General features: G+C 39.4%; 1 protein-coding gene across 1 annotated transcript; it reads left to right on the top strand.

The window, feature by feature from the left end:
- The first annotated feature begins 180 nt into the window (after positions 1–180).
- LOC137241349 (chitinase domain-containing protein 1) lies at positions 181–9,657 on the top strand. The gene is made up of 7 exons (XM_067768858.1): positions 181–360; positions 414–700; positions 7,068–7,254; positions 7,406–7,609; positions 7,670–7,831; positions 7,890–8,127; positions 9,413–9,657. Exons 2-7 carry the CDS (start codon positions 422–424, stop codon positions 9,552–9,554), a joined length of 1,212 nt encoding a protein of 403 aa, XP_067624959.1. The 5' UTR covers positions 181–360; positions 414–421; the 3' UTR covers positions 9,555–9,657.
- The last annotated feature ends 6,286 nt before the right edge of the window (positions 9,658–15,943 follow it).

The raw sequence follows: 15,943 nt of genomic DNA on the forward strand, positions 1-15,943 counted from the left end.
GTGAATATATAGAAAGAAAAACTGCTCAGAAATAGGATTCATGTACAGACATGAAGGAATTATAGAACATTGTGCCAAAGAGGATATCATCTTTGATTGTGCATGTAAACATTATTTTAAAGGCAATTTTTACGTCATTTTCCTTTTGCTCTTATTTTTTCTCTCTTTCATTCGCTGAAGAAGTCAAGTGTGACGTAGATGCCCAGAACGAAGCAATTTTTGAAGTTTAAAAAAAAAATTTACGACTCTGGTCTCTGCCATCAGCTGTAATTGTTTATATACATAAATTTTTTATACGGTTGTTTTGAAAGCCGGTGGATAAATTAAGTGAACATTGCTGAGTTGGATCATTGTGGATAAGTAAACATCTAAATAACGGGAGTATATGTGTTATATAACTTAATTTCTACTAGTTTCCACGATGTCGGACAGTTGGACCCATTTAATGCTATTGACTGTCTTATTGATTGCTTCTTCACTTGGTGAGGCTACAATTTCGCCTAGGAAAGGCCGCACTGAAAAAACTAAAATAAGTACACCGTTGAACATTTTGGTTGGACCATACGATGAGTCGGTTTTGAAACGAAATCTGATTGACATGCGTCCCCTGCCACAGGACATTCTAGAACATCATGCGGCATATTACAAGGACACGACTTTAAGAAACTTTAACGGCACTGTGCTTGGCTATGTTACAGCTGTAAGTACATTTCATTTGTATTACAATAAAATGGATATATCATCCGCTTATATCTCCATCAGCAATTTTACACCCCAGCGCGTTAGGTGGCTTATAATATGCCCGCGGTAGGTATGCCTTTCATAAGAGGCGACTAAAATAACATACTGATTCAAAGAGGTTGTGTAGCGCAACATCTTCGAGGGGTTGCCAGCGCAATATATAGCTTATCCAACCCAATTATAAACTCACCTACCCGTGGCAAATCCTGTTTCTTCAACAGCCGAGGCTCTGGCGACCCCAAATTGCTTATGGATCTAGGGAGTGGGAGGGTGGGATGGCCTTAAGGGTTTCATGTGGTCTTACTTGGTCGTTCCCGATATGGTCAGGCTAGGACCTTGTGGTACTTGTTACCGGATCTAGACCAACAACTTCGAGAACACTCCCTAAGCGGTTGTAACCTCTTTGCCGGTGTAGGTAAGCTTTGGTCCACCGTAAAGTCCCTATCGAATCCGTCTAAGCACAATGACAAAATTTTCATCGCCTTTGGCGATAAAGTGCTGTCGGATGCGAAAAAATGCGCGAGCGCTTTCTGCCGACAATATATAATACATTCTACGGTCGACAAAGATAGACGGAGGGCCAACAGACACTCACATATGGATAAATTCAGCGCGTCTCCAATTACCATCACCGCCAAAGAGGTTGAGGATGCCATCGGTCATGCTAAACCACCCAAAGCAGTGGGCCCAGGCGGCATTGACATGCCTATGCTTAAAAGCCTAGGGAAAGAGGGTTTCAAATATTTAGCGCATGTCTTCAACCTGTCTCTTTCCACCTTCGTCATTCCCGAAAAATGGAAAATGGCCAAGGTGGTCCCGCTACTAAAGCCTGGGAAATCAGCTAACATAGGAGAGTCATATCACCCGATATCTCTACTATCGCCAGTAGCCAAGACTCTTGAAGCCATTTTGCTCCCCTGCTTCAAAGCAAATTTGCAGCTAGCCAGTCAGCAGCATGGCTTCAGAAAACTCCACAGCTCCACCACCGCGCAAATGCCATTAGCACCCAGATAAATTGCGGTTTAAATCAAAACCCCCACCATAAAACAGTACTCATTGCGCTAGACCTATCAAAAACTTTTGATACGCTCAACCATGGCACGTTACTGCAAGACCTGGAAGGGTCTACCCTTCCCCCATATCTTAAAAGGTGGACCGCAAATTATCTGGGTGGTCGGCAGGCATCGATGCAATTTAGAAACGCAACATCAAAACCAAGAAAAATTAAACAAGGGGTGCCACAGGGTGGTGTCCTATCCCCACTTTTGTTTAACTTCAACATATCGAAGCTACCTTCGCCTCCAGAAGGAGTTTCTATCGTTTCCTATGCCGAATACTGCACAATAATGGCCACAGGTCCAGGCCCACAGATCGATAAGCTTCGAAACAGAATAAAATCCTACCTCCCTGATCTCTCCAGTTTTCTCGCCTCGCGAAACCTGGCATTATCACCGACTAGATCCTCCGAGACCCTATTTACAACATGGACGTCCCAAATGTCGACCATTTTGGACATCCACGTCGATGGCACTACGCTGCCGACTGTCCCACACCCCAAAATCTTGGACGTGACTTTTGTTCAAGATCTACATTTTCGTGAGCATGCAGCCGCAATTGTACCGAAAATCCAGAGCCGTAACAAAATCCTCAAATCTCTTGCTGGCAGTACCTAGGGAAAAGACAAAGAAATACTCATTAAAAGCAATTGGCCAGCCGATTGCATGCTACGCGTCCCCTATATGGTCGCCAAGCCTAACAACTACGCACTCAAAGAAGCTACAGGCTTGCCAAAATACTGCTCTCAGAACCGCCACCGGCTGTCTTCTTATGTCCCCAGAACACCATCTACATAATGATGCGAGAATACTCCCCATCAGGGAGAGAAATGAGATGCTAACCAATTGATGAGCCAACACCGCCTAGGGGCTTAAGGAGTCATCTCCGTAAGAATTATGAGGAAATACGGCACCTGAGAACTCAGCCGTATGAAGCAAAAAACACAAGCAGGTCCTCAGTGAACTACACAAACATACGTCGGACCTTTATGCCAGGAATTGCCCGGTGAATCCAGTACTCAAAGAACAGAAGAGGAACGCACACTCGCCAGGGAAACGCGAGTCACTCTAGCTCAACTTCGATCTGGATACTGTAATAGGTTAAACTCTTACCTATCCAGAATCAACCCCGACATACAAAATGTATGCTCTGCTTGCAATATGTCCCTCATGACACCAACCATCTCTTTAATTGTAATGTGTAACCAACACCTCTAACACCCCTCACATTAGGGTCCACCCCTGTTGAAACAGAAAGTTTCCTTGGACTGCCGTTAGAGGATATTCAAGAGACTAAACTCACAGCAAGATCTGCATTGCAGACCTGCTCTGGTTATAATGTCCACAGGAAAGACCGCGAGAGCGGAAATGGAGGCGGCCTCGCGTTTATTATACACCACTCTGTGCAATATCATATATTTGATCCTGGCATCGACCGCAGTGACAATGTCTTAGAACGTCAAGGCCTATCTGTCCGGTCAGGCGATGCAAATCTAGAAATCATCAACATCTACATCCCTCCTGTCACCTGTTGCCCCAGTGGATACCGCCCTAATATCGAGGCCTTACTCACTGGCAACAATCGCATTATCTTAGGCGATTTCAATGCCCATCACGACCTATGGCATTCAAACTTGCGGGCGGACAGTAGGGGTGAGATGTTGGCGGATCAAATAGACGAAACGACGTTCTGCACAATAAATGGAGACGCCCCCACACGTATGGTAGGAAGTTGCCATAGCTCGCCAGATATCTCAATCGTGAGTGCAGAACTCGTAAACTGCGTCAACTGGCAGCCGATGGTAACATTGGCATCCGACCACCTGCCCATACTTATTTCGTTCGAGCGTACCGCCGACTTCATCGTCACCGAAAAACGCACTTTCATAAACTTCAAAAAAGGAAAGTGGGAAGAATATAAATCTGCAACAGACAGCAGCTTTGCTGCCCTCCCTATCCCGACTGATGCCCGCCAAGGGGAGCGTGCCTTCCGTAAGGTCATTGAATCCGCCTCGGCACATTTCATTCCCGCCGGGAGAATTCCCGAAATCCGGTCCCACTTCCCGGCGGAGGCCGCGAGCTTAGCGAGGGAACGCGACCTTATAAGACAGCTTGGTCCAGGCGACCCCCAAATAAGGGATATAAACCAACGCATCAGATTGCTTGTGGACGAACACAAGCGGGCGAAATGGGAAGAGCACCTAAGAGGTTGTAACCTCTCTACCGGTGTAGGTAAACTTTGGTCCACCGTAAAGTCCCTATCGAATCCGACTAAGCACAAAGACAAAGTTTCCATCGCCTTTGGCGATAAGGTGCTGTCGGATGCGAAAAAATGCGCGAGCGCTTTCTGCCGACAATATATAATGCATCCTACGGTCGACAAAAATAGACGGAGAGCCAATAGACACGCACATAAACACAAACTCAGTGCGTCACCAATTACCATCACCGCTAGAGAGGTTGAGGACGCCATTGGTCGCGCTAAACCATCCAAAGCAGTGGGCCCAGACGGCATAGCCATGCCGATGCTTAAAAACCTGTCTCTTTCCACCTTTGTCATACCCGAGAAATGGAAAATGGCCAAGGTGGTCCCGCTACTAAAGCCTGGGAAACCAGCTAACGTAGGTGAGTCATATCGTCCGATATCTCTCCTATCGCCAGTGGCAAAGACGCTTGAAGCCATTTTGCTCCCTTATTTCCAAGCACATTTGCAGCTAGCCCCTCATCAGCATGGCTTCAGAAAACTCCATAGCACTACCTCCGCGCTAAATGTCATTAGCACCCAGATAAATTGCGGTTTGAATCAATATCCCCACCATAGAACAGTACTCGTAGCGTTAGACCTATCAAAAGCTTTTGATACGGTCAACCATGGCTCGTTACTGCAAGACCTGGAAGGGTCTACCCTTCCTTCATGTCTTAAAAGGTGGACCGCAAATTATCTGGGTGGTCGGCAAGCATCGGTGCAATTCAGAAACGAAACATCAAAACAAAGGAGAATTAAACAAGGGGTGCCACAGGGTGGTGTCCTATCCCCGCTTTTGTTTAATTTCTACATATCTAAGCTAACTTCACCACCGGAAGGAGTCACAATCGTTTCCTACGCCGATGACTGCACAATAATGGCCACAGGCCCAGGCCCAAAGATCGATGAGCTATGCAATAAAATAAACGGCTATCTCCCTGATCTCTCCAGTTTTTTCGCCTCGCGAAACCTGGCATTGTCACCGACTAAATCTTCCGCGACCTTATTTACAACATGGACGCCCCAAATGTCGACCATATTGAACATCCACGTCGATGGCACTACGCTACCGACTGTCCTACACCCCAAAATCTTGGGTGTGACGTTTGATCAGGATCTACATTTTGGTGCGCACGCAACCGCAATTGTTCCAAGAATTCAGAGCCGTAATAAAATCCTCAAATCCCTTGCTGGCAGTACCTGGGGAAAAGATAAAGAAACGCTCTTGACCACATACAAAGCAATTAGCCAGCCGATTACGTGCTACGCGTCACCCATATGGTCGCCAAGCCTAAAAACCACCCACTGGAAGAAACTACAGGCCTGCCAAAATACTGCTCTCAGAATCGCCACGGGCTGTCTTCTTATGTCCCCAGAACACCATCTGCATAATGAGGCGAGAATACTCCCCATCAGGGAGAGAAATGAGATGCTGACCAAACAGTTTCTGTTGAATACCCAGAAACCTGGGCATCCCAACAGACATCTGATTGACGAACCAGCACCGCCTAGGGGCCTAAGGAGTCATCTCCGTAAGCATTTTGAGGAAATACGGCACCTGAGAACCCAGCCGTATGAAGCGGAAAACACAAGCAGGTCCTTGGTGAACTCCATAGACAGGCGTCTGACCTTTATGTCGGGAATTGCCCGGTGAATCCAGTACTTGAAGAAAAATATCCAGAACTCGCAGAAGAGGAACGCATACTCCCTAGGGAAACGCGTGTCACTCTTGCTCAACTTCGTTCTGGATACTGTAACAGGTTAAACTCTTACCTATCCAGAATCAACCCCGACATACAAAATGTATGCCCTGCTTGCAATGTGTCCCCACATGACACCAACCATCTCTTTAATTGTAATGTGGAACCAACGCCTCTAACACCCCTTTCCTTATGGTCCACCCCTGTTGAAACGGCAAGTTTCCTTGGACTTAGGAGGATATTGATGACAATTTGTGATCGGTCGCGGGTATTAGGTGGGGCGAGCATTGCTACAACAACAACAACAGGATATTGATGACAATTTTTGATCGGTCGCACCTATTGGGTGGGGAGAAGCACTGCTACAACAACAACAACAACAACATAACACTCCCCAAGACCTTCGGGGAGTGTCCTTATCGCTACAACAACAAGATCAGCAAATTTAACAAAAATGATTTTTAGATCTTAAAAGGACCTCTAACTACCCTTCAAATGGTTACATTTTTAAAATTTCTCTATCACCATACATTTTCATACCGAACTATACTTAAGCATAGAAAATTATATTTTCCGTTCAAATAGCAAAAACCTATGACTATTAAAAAACTAAGATCAGTTTAGAATAAAAAACTGGTTTATAATTACCAATTTACAATATAGCTGCCAAAACTTTTTTTTGCGCTTCTGAAAAACTTGTTTTTTGCTGGTAGAGGGTGTTGAATATAAGGCGACGATATGCTTTCGTCTTAACAGTGGAACTCGCATGGATATGATGTGGCAAAATGGTTTGCTCAGAAATTTGATATTATTTCGCCCGTGTGGTTTCAAATTGTGAAAAAAGGTGAAGAATACAAATTGAGTGGATCACATGACGTTGATGGATATTGATGACAATTTGTGATCGGTCGCACCTATTGGGTGGGGAGAAGCACTGCTACAACAACAACAACATAACACTCCCCAAGGCCTTCGGGGAGTGTCCTTATCGCTACAACAACAAGATCAGCAAATTTAACAAAAATGATTTTTAGATCTTAAAAGGACCTCTAACTCACCTTTCAAATGGTTACATTTTTAAAATTTCTCTATCACCATACATTTTCATACCCAACTATACTTAAGCATAGAAAATTATATTTTCCGTTCAAATAGCAAAAACCTATGACTATTAAAAAACTAAGATGAGTTTAGAATAAAAAACTGGTTTATAATTACCAATTTACAATATAGCTGCCAAAACTTTTTTTTGCGCTTCTGAAAAACTTTTTTTTTGCTGGTAGAGGGTGTTGAATATAAGGCGACGATATGCTTTTGTCTTAACAGTGGAACTCGCATGGATATGATGTGGCAAAATGGTTTGCTCAGAAATTTGATATTATTTCGCCCGTGTGGTTTCAAATTGTGAAAAAAGGTGAAGAATACAAATTGAGTGGATCACATGACGTTGATGCAAATTGGATGCGCGAAGTACGCGTCAAAGGAAAAGGCAATAGTGGTACAACGGTAAAGAGTAAGTATAACAAATCAATTTTTCGGGAGCTACTATAGCTCAACTAGCCAATAGAAAATTATTTGTCCAACCACTAAAAACCCAGAGTACATGAGTATGAATGAACATGCGTTTATAAATCATATAAAGAAATAATCTCTTCCTTCTCTAGTATATCCAAGATTTGTTTTTGATAAATTCACGGAACGGGACTTTTCACTTTTGTTGACCATGGACGTTGAAAGAGTTCGACTAAGTGAGCTGCTCGTGAATGTCTGCAAAGAATATGAATTCGATGGTATTGTTATTGAGCTCTGGAATCAACTTGGAGGACGAGTTGACGAACAATTTTTAGTTACATTAGTGCAACAATTAAGTAAATGCTTATATTAAATTCTATATTATATACTATTAAATTCTAATATCCGTTTTTTAGGTCTTGCACTTAAAAATAAAAACTATGGTTTAATTCTTGTCATACCACCATATCGGCAGGACTTTCCTAATTTCTTTACGGAAAAACATTTAAATAAACTGTATAAACATGTTTATGCATTCTCGTTAATGACCTACGACTATTCAAATATTCAAAGACCAGGTATAGATAGCTTTTCTGCGTTTCTGCAATTTAAAAATTTTATGTTTTTAACTTTCAGGTGCAAATGCTCCATTGTATTGGATTAAACAGTCAGTAGAGCTTCTAGCTCCTACTAATTGCAATGATGAAACTATAAAAAGGCGTAAAATTCTGTTAGGTCTCAATATGTATGGAAATGACTATACACCCGATGGTGGTGGTCCGATTGTAGCTGGACAGTATCTGAACCTCTTGAAATATACCAAAAAACGTTTACCATTCGATGAACAAGATGTTGAAAACTACTTTGAAGTCAAGTATGTCAGTGAGTTCAAATGCATTTACTGCTGTTGTTGTTGTAACGTTAAAGCGCCTCCCTAGATTCGGAGAGGGGGACACCTACATTTAGTTAACATTAACTTCGAGAACTGGCAGAAACAACGGGGTTTACCTGGACAATGTCTTTTATAACAGTATAACCCTGTTTAATCCGTCACGTTCCCTACATGGATTAGCCGCTACAACCACAACATTCTGCAGTGGGCAAAATGCGATTAGAATCCACAGCCGCGAAGGATCGCTGAGTCAAAAAAGTCGATCACGCGGCAGTCGGGCTAATCCCAGCAGATGAACCACCCGTAGGTCTTCGGTAAAAAATGTTTTCCGTTTACAACAACGACGCGAAACTATATTGAGTATTCCAAGACTTGTATTTTAAGATTAATTTTACTTACATTCCGCGGTATACTGTGCTGATCCAAAAATAAACAGATCCTACAAGCTGCCCGATCACTGTAGAGTTTCCCTACCGGAAGTATTAGCCGTAACCAAAGCAGTAGAAACACTGGAAGAGACTAGCTTAAACTGCAGCAGTATTAACTTCTATATTTTCAGCCAAGCAGCAATTAAGGCCATAATCTCGTATAGCACAGCAGCTTAAAGTATGTTAGAGTATAAGCAATCACTGGAAATAATCGGGACGGGGAAAAGCATATGTACATCTATTTTGGGTCCCAGGGCATAAGGGAATAGATGGGAATGAAAAAGCGGATGAACTGGTTAAAAAGGGCGCATCCCTTGGCTTGCTCCGTCGACGTCCGCTGACGTCCTAATTAGATTTTGCGAGATTAAGAGAAGGCGAGAAGTGCACATGATCGACCAAGCGGGAAAGGCGTGGGTACATGCGGGGGCTATAAAGTGTAGAACATTATGTGTAGGTCTTACAACCTTAGACTAACAAAGTTGCTTCAATCATTAAAAAGGGGACTGTAGACTCGTGACGGGTATTCTGACTGGACACTGCCTTTTGGCGCCTTTAAATTAGGCTTGCTCAGTGATAGCAGATGTAGGTTGAAAATGTTGAATACAAATTGGCCGTAATAACTATTCCAAAATACTTCTCCTTGAAAGTAATAATTATAGCTCATTATTTATTGTGGTATTCTCGACGATCTAAGGCTGTCGTTTTTTACTTTGACAACCAGGCTGGTATGAAAATACCTTTTATTATATAATTTGGAGTGCTTAAAAACCAACAATTTTTGATTTGAGTATATGATTTAATACAATTAATATATTGATGGTTTTTTCTTACGTTTTTAGAACTGAAGATGGCCGCCATATGGTTTTTTATCCCAGCCTTTATTCCATACACGAACGTATTAAGCTCGCACAAGAATTAAGTACCGGAATTTCCATTTGGGAATTGGGTCAAGGACTAGATTATTTCTATGATCTCTTTTAATATTTAATACTAATAATGAATTTGTAAGAAATATTGTATTGGGTAAGTTAATATTTCAATAATTACAAATAAATCCGACATTCCCAATCGTGATACACAAAAATGTGATGAAACAGAAATTGCAATGAAAAAATTACATTGTACCAGAGGCTGTATTCAGTAAGTTTGAGTTTTGAAATCTATACTTTGCTTTATACAAATTATAGCGTAACGAATTTAGGGAAATCCTGGTTATTAGGCACCTTCTGCTAACGTTCGAATCGCTAAACTGTTGAATAAGTCACTCCAATATTCAGTATTGCAAACAGGTCTTTAATTAGTTTACTTTGGGAGTACTTCTCAAATATACTTCACTTCACAACTAATAGCGTGTTTCATCAAACTGATTACTGATTCCTCAGCTTGCGCTGCTTTTATACCCACGGTTTTCTCGTTCACCCATTTCTCCTAAGGTCTAGTCATTTCGCGCAAATCTGTTCGAGAACAGTTGTATCTCATGCTTGGTTACCAGCTATATACATGTGTATTTGTAGTTTATGCTTTTCTTATAGCCATATGCGTGTGTATGTGTAAGTAACTACTTCGGCTGATGACTGCATGTGTGTATGTGAGATAGCTCTTCGTTGCCTTGTACATAAGTGTTGCCGCTTGCTGTGTTTTGTTGTTGCGATTATTTACTAACAGCATAGTTATGGCAATATTCCGCACAATAAGAAGAAAAAGTGTACATTTACCTCGTTTTACCTTACATACCTCAGTCCAACACTTAACAACTAATGAATTATAACGAGCTAAATTACAGTACTCGTACCTATGTATATGAGCAATTCCCATTCGATTCATTTAACCGGGAAAAGCTGGTTTGCTATCGAAATCCGATTGCTCCGTGCTCTTGTTGCTGGGTAATTTTTGCAGGGTTTACCTTACGAACTTATAAAATTTATTGTATCAAAAAACATTTTACAAAAAATTTGGAAAATGTTCGACTTTACTTAAACTGTTAACTTACCGACAAAAGTTAACAAAAGATATATTAATTACCATATTTTTTTAATTTTTGTTGTCATTTATTTCATTTAAGTATTACAATTTAATTATTATACTTATTAATGCAAATATTGTTACTATTTACAATTGTTTTACATTTTTTTATTTTCGACTTATCGGCATATGCACAAAACATTTATTTCGTCTTATATTAATATTTTTATTACTATTTAATCTCTCAATTTTCATAACTTTTTTATTATTTATTTGGGTTCCTCTTCTTGTTAATATATGTACATATATGATCTCATAATTTGTGTTTGCTAATTAATTACTAAATATTTATATGCATATATGTAGTGGTATATATATTTGTATGTATGTGTTTGTCTTTAAACTATTTTTATAGTAATTCATCTATATATATATTTACAATGTTTAAAACACTTTTACTACTTATACTATATTCATGTGTTTTATTTAAATTTTTTGTAGCATATAAAACCTAGGAAAAAATATTTCATGTACATGTTTGTTTTATTATTTATACTTTAAAACTTAACGATTTTAGGGGGGGGGGGGGGGGGGGGGGCGGGATGTGGAATAAAAAAGATTTATGAATTTAATTGATTGTGTTTACTACTCATCGAAAGGTGAATAGTTTAGAACAAAAAAGTATGTCTTATTAATAACAATAACACTAAATTCCATACCTAATATTTCATAAAAAATACTTGGCGCGATTTAACTCCGAGGAGAATTTGGCCGAGCTTTCTTGCAATTTGCGCAATGCTCCTTTTTAATTTTTCCGACAAATTAGCGGGACGAGACGAGACCTACATACGTCTTTTATGCCCACTCCGAACGGCAGTGGCACGGACGATGCATTTTCATTGAGAAGACCAAGTTTATAGAACTACCGAAATCAAAATCGTAGTAAACGACGAATAAATCGTATTTAAAGAAGAAAAAAAAGTGTTTCGTACGAGTATAATATAGTATATTTATGTATATATTGTGGCGAATGTTCACATCACTAGGCTGTTAGTAAATAATCACGCAACAACAAAAACATGAAGCAGCCCCTCTTATATACACGTCCACGTTAAATCTAGCAACACTTATGTAGAAGGCGAGGAAGAGATATCTCTCACACACACACAAGTAGTCATCAGCCGAAATAGTTACTAACACATACACACGCATATGGCTATAAACTACAATATATAGCTGGTAACCAAGCATGAGCTACAAGAGTTCTAGGGAAACGTCTAGACCTTTGGAGAAATATGCAGACGAAGCAAAGGAGAGTATAAAAGCAGCGCAAGCTGAGTAATCAGTATTCAGTTATGATTTAAGCACGCTACTGGCTGTGAAGTTTAATTGTGCAGTACTACTCTCAAAGTAATCTAAATAAAGACCAGTTTGTAAAGCTAAATATTGGATAGATTTATTTAACAGTTTAGCGACTCGAACGTTAGCAGAAGGTTTCAAATAAGCAGAATTTCCCAAAATTCATTACAATATATATTAGGATGGTCGTTAAATATCAAATTAATGTTTTTTTTTAGTAGTATCCTCATGATCATTACTTGGCGCTTAATCGCCCAAGCCATTTTTGGAGCAGCAAGTCTCAACCTTTCAAATGGTAATATCAAGATGAAGCATACATATTTTGGTTCCTTTTAGAGGCGTTTAAGTTTATATTCATAGGGTAGTCTGAATTGAGACCCCTGCGCGATACGCTCTAACCGTCTTCAATAACTATAACAAAGAAAGTAACATATACATATATTTTTATATTTATTTTGGGAAATTTAAGATACGCCTTAACCGTCCTTGATCGAGACCAAATGAAATATCTTTGACCGTTGCAGTACCGTTTGAATGGCTGAGACTGAAAGAAATATTTCATTTTATTTTTTAACGACTACCCTAATGTGTATCAATTTGTTGATTTAAGATGAATAGTTACTTTTTGAGGGTAGTAAGCTCTTGAACATGATTCAATCACAAGAGGTTTGCTCGGCTGACAAATTTTTTGACAATTGCAGCCATTTTGCTCCCAAGTCGAATTGACATCCATTGACTACTGTGTTGTCTCTTTGCGATTTTTCGAAAAATATTAATAATAGAAATAGGAAGCAATCAGTTTACAAATACCCGATAAGTACTGGGGGCAGATTCAGCCCCTGCAAAAATCGTTGGATCATGTGGTCCACTTGTGTCATACTGGAGTACTCCATAGATTACTGTGATGTAAGGATGAGCTGGAGTATATGTTCCAGTCCTGGGACATCGCAATGTTAATTGAAATATTTTTTGTATGAATTATGGTTCATTTTGGAGCACTCTCTTGGTCCATAGCGACTACTCCATACATGCATGCATGGAGTACTCGCGATTTTTGCAGGGGCTGAGCAGAGCTCACAGAGTATATCAATTTTGTTCGCATAACGGTAATCCGTAACGGCATAAACTAATCGAGATAGATATAGACTTCTATATATCAATTTGTTCTGGGCGAAAAAAAAAAATTCATTTAGCTATGTCCGTCCGTCCGTCCGTCTATCCGTTAACACGATAACTTGAGTAAATTTTGAGGTATCTTGATGACATTTGTCATGTAGGTTCCCGGGCACTCATCTCAGATCACTATTTAAAATGAACGAAATCGTACTATAACCACGCCCACGTTTTCGATATCGAACATTTCGAAAAACCGAAAAAGTGCAATAATTCATTACCAAAGACGGATAAAGCGATGAAACTTGGTAGGTAGGTTGACCTTATGACGCAGAATAGAAAATTAGTAAAATTTTGGACAATGGGCGTGGCACCGCCCACTTTTAACAGAAGGTAATTTAAAAGTTTTGCAAGCTGTAATTTGTGAGTCGCTGAATATATCATCATGAAATTTGGCAGGAACGTTACTCCTATTCCTATATGTGTGCTAAATAAAAATTAGCAAAATCGGATGACGAATACGCCCACTTTAAAAAAAAAAAATTTAACAAAAAATTGAATATCTTTACAGTATATAAGTAAATTATGTCAACATACAACTCCAGTAATTATATAATAATAATAACAAACCCAACGGATTAATACCCTCCAAAGCCCGCTCAACCGACACGAGGGGCGCATCCGCATGACGCACGGATTTGTTTTAGCATATAAAGATTTTTATATTTTTTTTTATTTTTTTTTATTTTGTTACGAGTTAAGATAGGATAGGACAGTTTTCCTTATAGTAAAAAGTGAATCCGATATATCAAATGAATTAGAATGAGAGTTAAAATCATGACACAAACACCGGAAAGGTTCATTTAATTCGAAATTAGTTCTGCACTGCCTCAAATGAAGAGGTTTGTAATGTCTTGACGCTCGTGATGGGACATTGAAGTTTACTTCGTTCAAAAAAAAGGGGTTAGATATTAGTCCCTTCAGTAGTTTAGCCATAAATAATACGCCTAGCATTTCTCTACGACTTGCGAGAGTTGGAAGATTGATAAGCTTTAACCGACTAGTATAAGGTGGAAGATTATACGCAGAATCCCAATGAAAATTCCTTAAAGAAAAAAGTAAAAATTGCTTCTGTATTGACTCAAGCCTATCTGAATGAACTTGATATCGCGGATTTCAGACTATTGATCCGTATTCTAGTATCGGTCTAACTAATGTGGTAAAAAGGGCTTTGGTTACATTACACTAAATACCTTAGACCATCTCTTCACGAATGATAGAACACCTCTAGCCTTATTGGTAGTAGTCATAATATGAAGGCTGAAACTAAGTTTAGCATCCATCATGACTCCCAAGTCAACAAAATAATTTAATGATACAAGACAAAAATTATCAACTACGTAAGAGGCTGCTGGCAAAGATCTCCGATAGAGGCAACAAAATACAAAAATAAAAGAAAATGTCCGCCCTTTTTCATTTAATTTGTCTACAATACTTTTAATGCCATAAGTCGAACAAAAATTTACCAATCCTTGTGAAACTTGGTAAGGGCATAGCTTCTATGACGATAACTGTTTTCTGGGAAAATGGGCGAAATCGGTTGAAGCCACACCCAGTTCTTATACACAGTCGACCATCTGTCCTTCCACTCGGCCGTTAACACGATAACTTGGACAAAAATAGATATATCTTTGCTAAACTTAGTTCACGTACTTATCTGAACCCACTTTATCTTTGTATTAAAATGGACGAAATCCGACTATGACCACGCCCACTTTTTCGATATCGAAAATTACGAAAAATTAAAAAAATGCCATAATTCTTATCAAATATGAAAAAAGGGATGAATTGGATTAGTTTATTGACGCAAAATATAACTTTGGAAAAAACTTTGTAAAATGGGTGTGTGACCTACCATATTAAGTAGAAGAAAATGAAAAAGTTCTGCAGGGCGAAATCAAAAGCCCTTGAAATCTTGGCAGAAATACTGTTCGTGGTATTACATATATAAATAAATTAGCGGTACCCGAAAGATGATATTCTGGGTCACCCTGGTCCACATTTTGGTCGATATCTCGAAAACGCCTTCACATATACAACTAAGGGCCACTCCCTTTTAAAACCCTCATTAATACCTTTAATTTGATACCCATATCGTACAAACAAATTCTAGAGTCACCCCTGGTCCACCTTTATGGCGATATCCCGAAATGGCGTCCGCCTATAGAACTATGGCCTACTCCCTTTTACTATACTCTTCAATACCTTCCATTTGATACCCATGTCATACGAACACATTCCACGGTTACCCTAGGTTAATTTTCCCATATTTTGTCTCCAAAGCTCTCAGCTGAGTATGTAATGTTCGGTTACGCCCGAACATAGCCTTACTTACTTGTTTTGAATAATTTTTAGTTGTCAAATTGTTAGTGTACGTTTTTTTATCATACACAACCCTACAAGAATACTGACTATCGTATGACTATCCTCTGATTGTCAGCAATGTCAACCTAACGATCAGCGCCTCATACAAACTTTCTATCACAAACTTAAGGGGACTTGCGCAAATGTGATGTAAGCAACTGTGTACGTGTGAGTTTTTGTCTCCTTCTTATACACCAACATCGCCTACTGATTAAGTATATAGCCGTACTGCTCACTCTCAATCTTTTTCCTGGATCAGTGCTGACACTCTAACTATCAAAAAGTGTCATAAATGATAGTTTACTGTAGATATCAGGTTTGACTGTTATACTATCATAAATGACAATTGTTATATTCCGCCAAAAATGAAACAATGCTTTTTGCTTTTTATTTACTTTATTTCATTACGTTTTTAATTTTGTACGTGATAAAAGCATACGCGTTTCTTATTTGTTTAAAATAAATAGTTTTATAAGAATTCGACTTCAGAATGTTCAATTTAAATTCAGAAA

Source organism: Eurosta solidaginis, chromosome 2, assembly GCF_040869045.1.
Source record: "Eurosta solidaginis isolate ZX-2024a chromosome 2, ASM4086904v1, whole genome shotgun sequence".
In the NCBI taxonomy this organism is placed as follows: domain Eukaryota; kingdom Metazoa; phylum Arthropoda; class Insecta; order Diptera; family Tephritidae; genus Eurosta; species Eurosta solidaginis.

Excerpts from the sequence above, each read along its gene's own strand:
- LOC137241349 (XM_067768858.1), top strand. The coding sequence starts at position 422 with ATGTCGGACAGTTGGACCCATTTAATGCTATTGACTGTCTTATTGATT. Across the intron at positions 701-7,067 it reads TGCTTGGCTATGTTACAGCT|TGGAACTCGCATGGATATGA; the intron begins GTAAGTACATTT and ends TTGTCTTAACAG. Across the intron at positions 7,255-7,405 it reads TAGTGGTACAACGGTAAAGA|TATATCCAAGATTTGTTTTT; the intron begins GTAAGTATAACA and ends TTCCTTCTCTAG.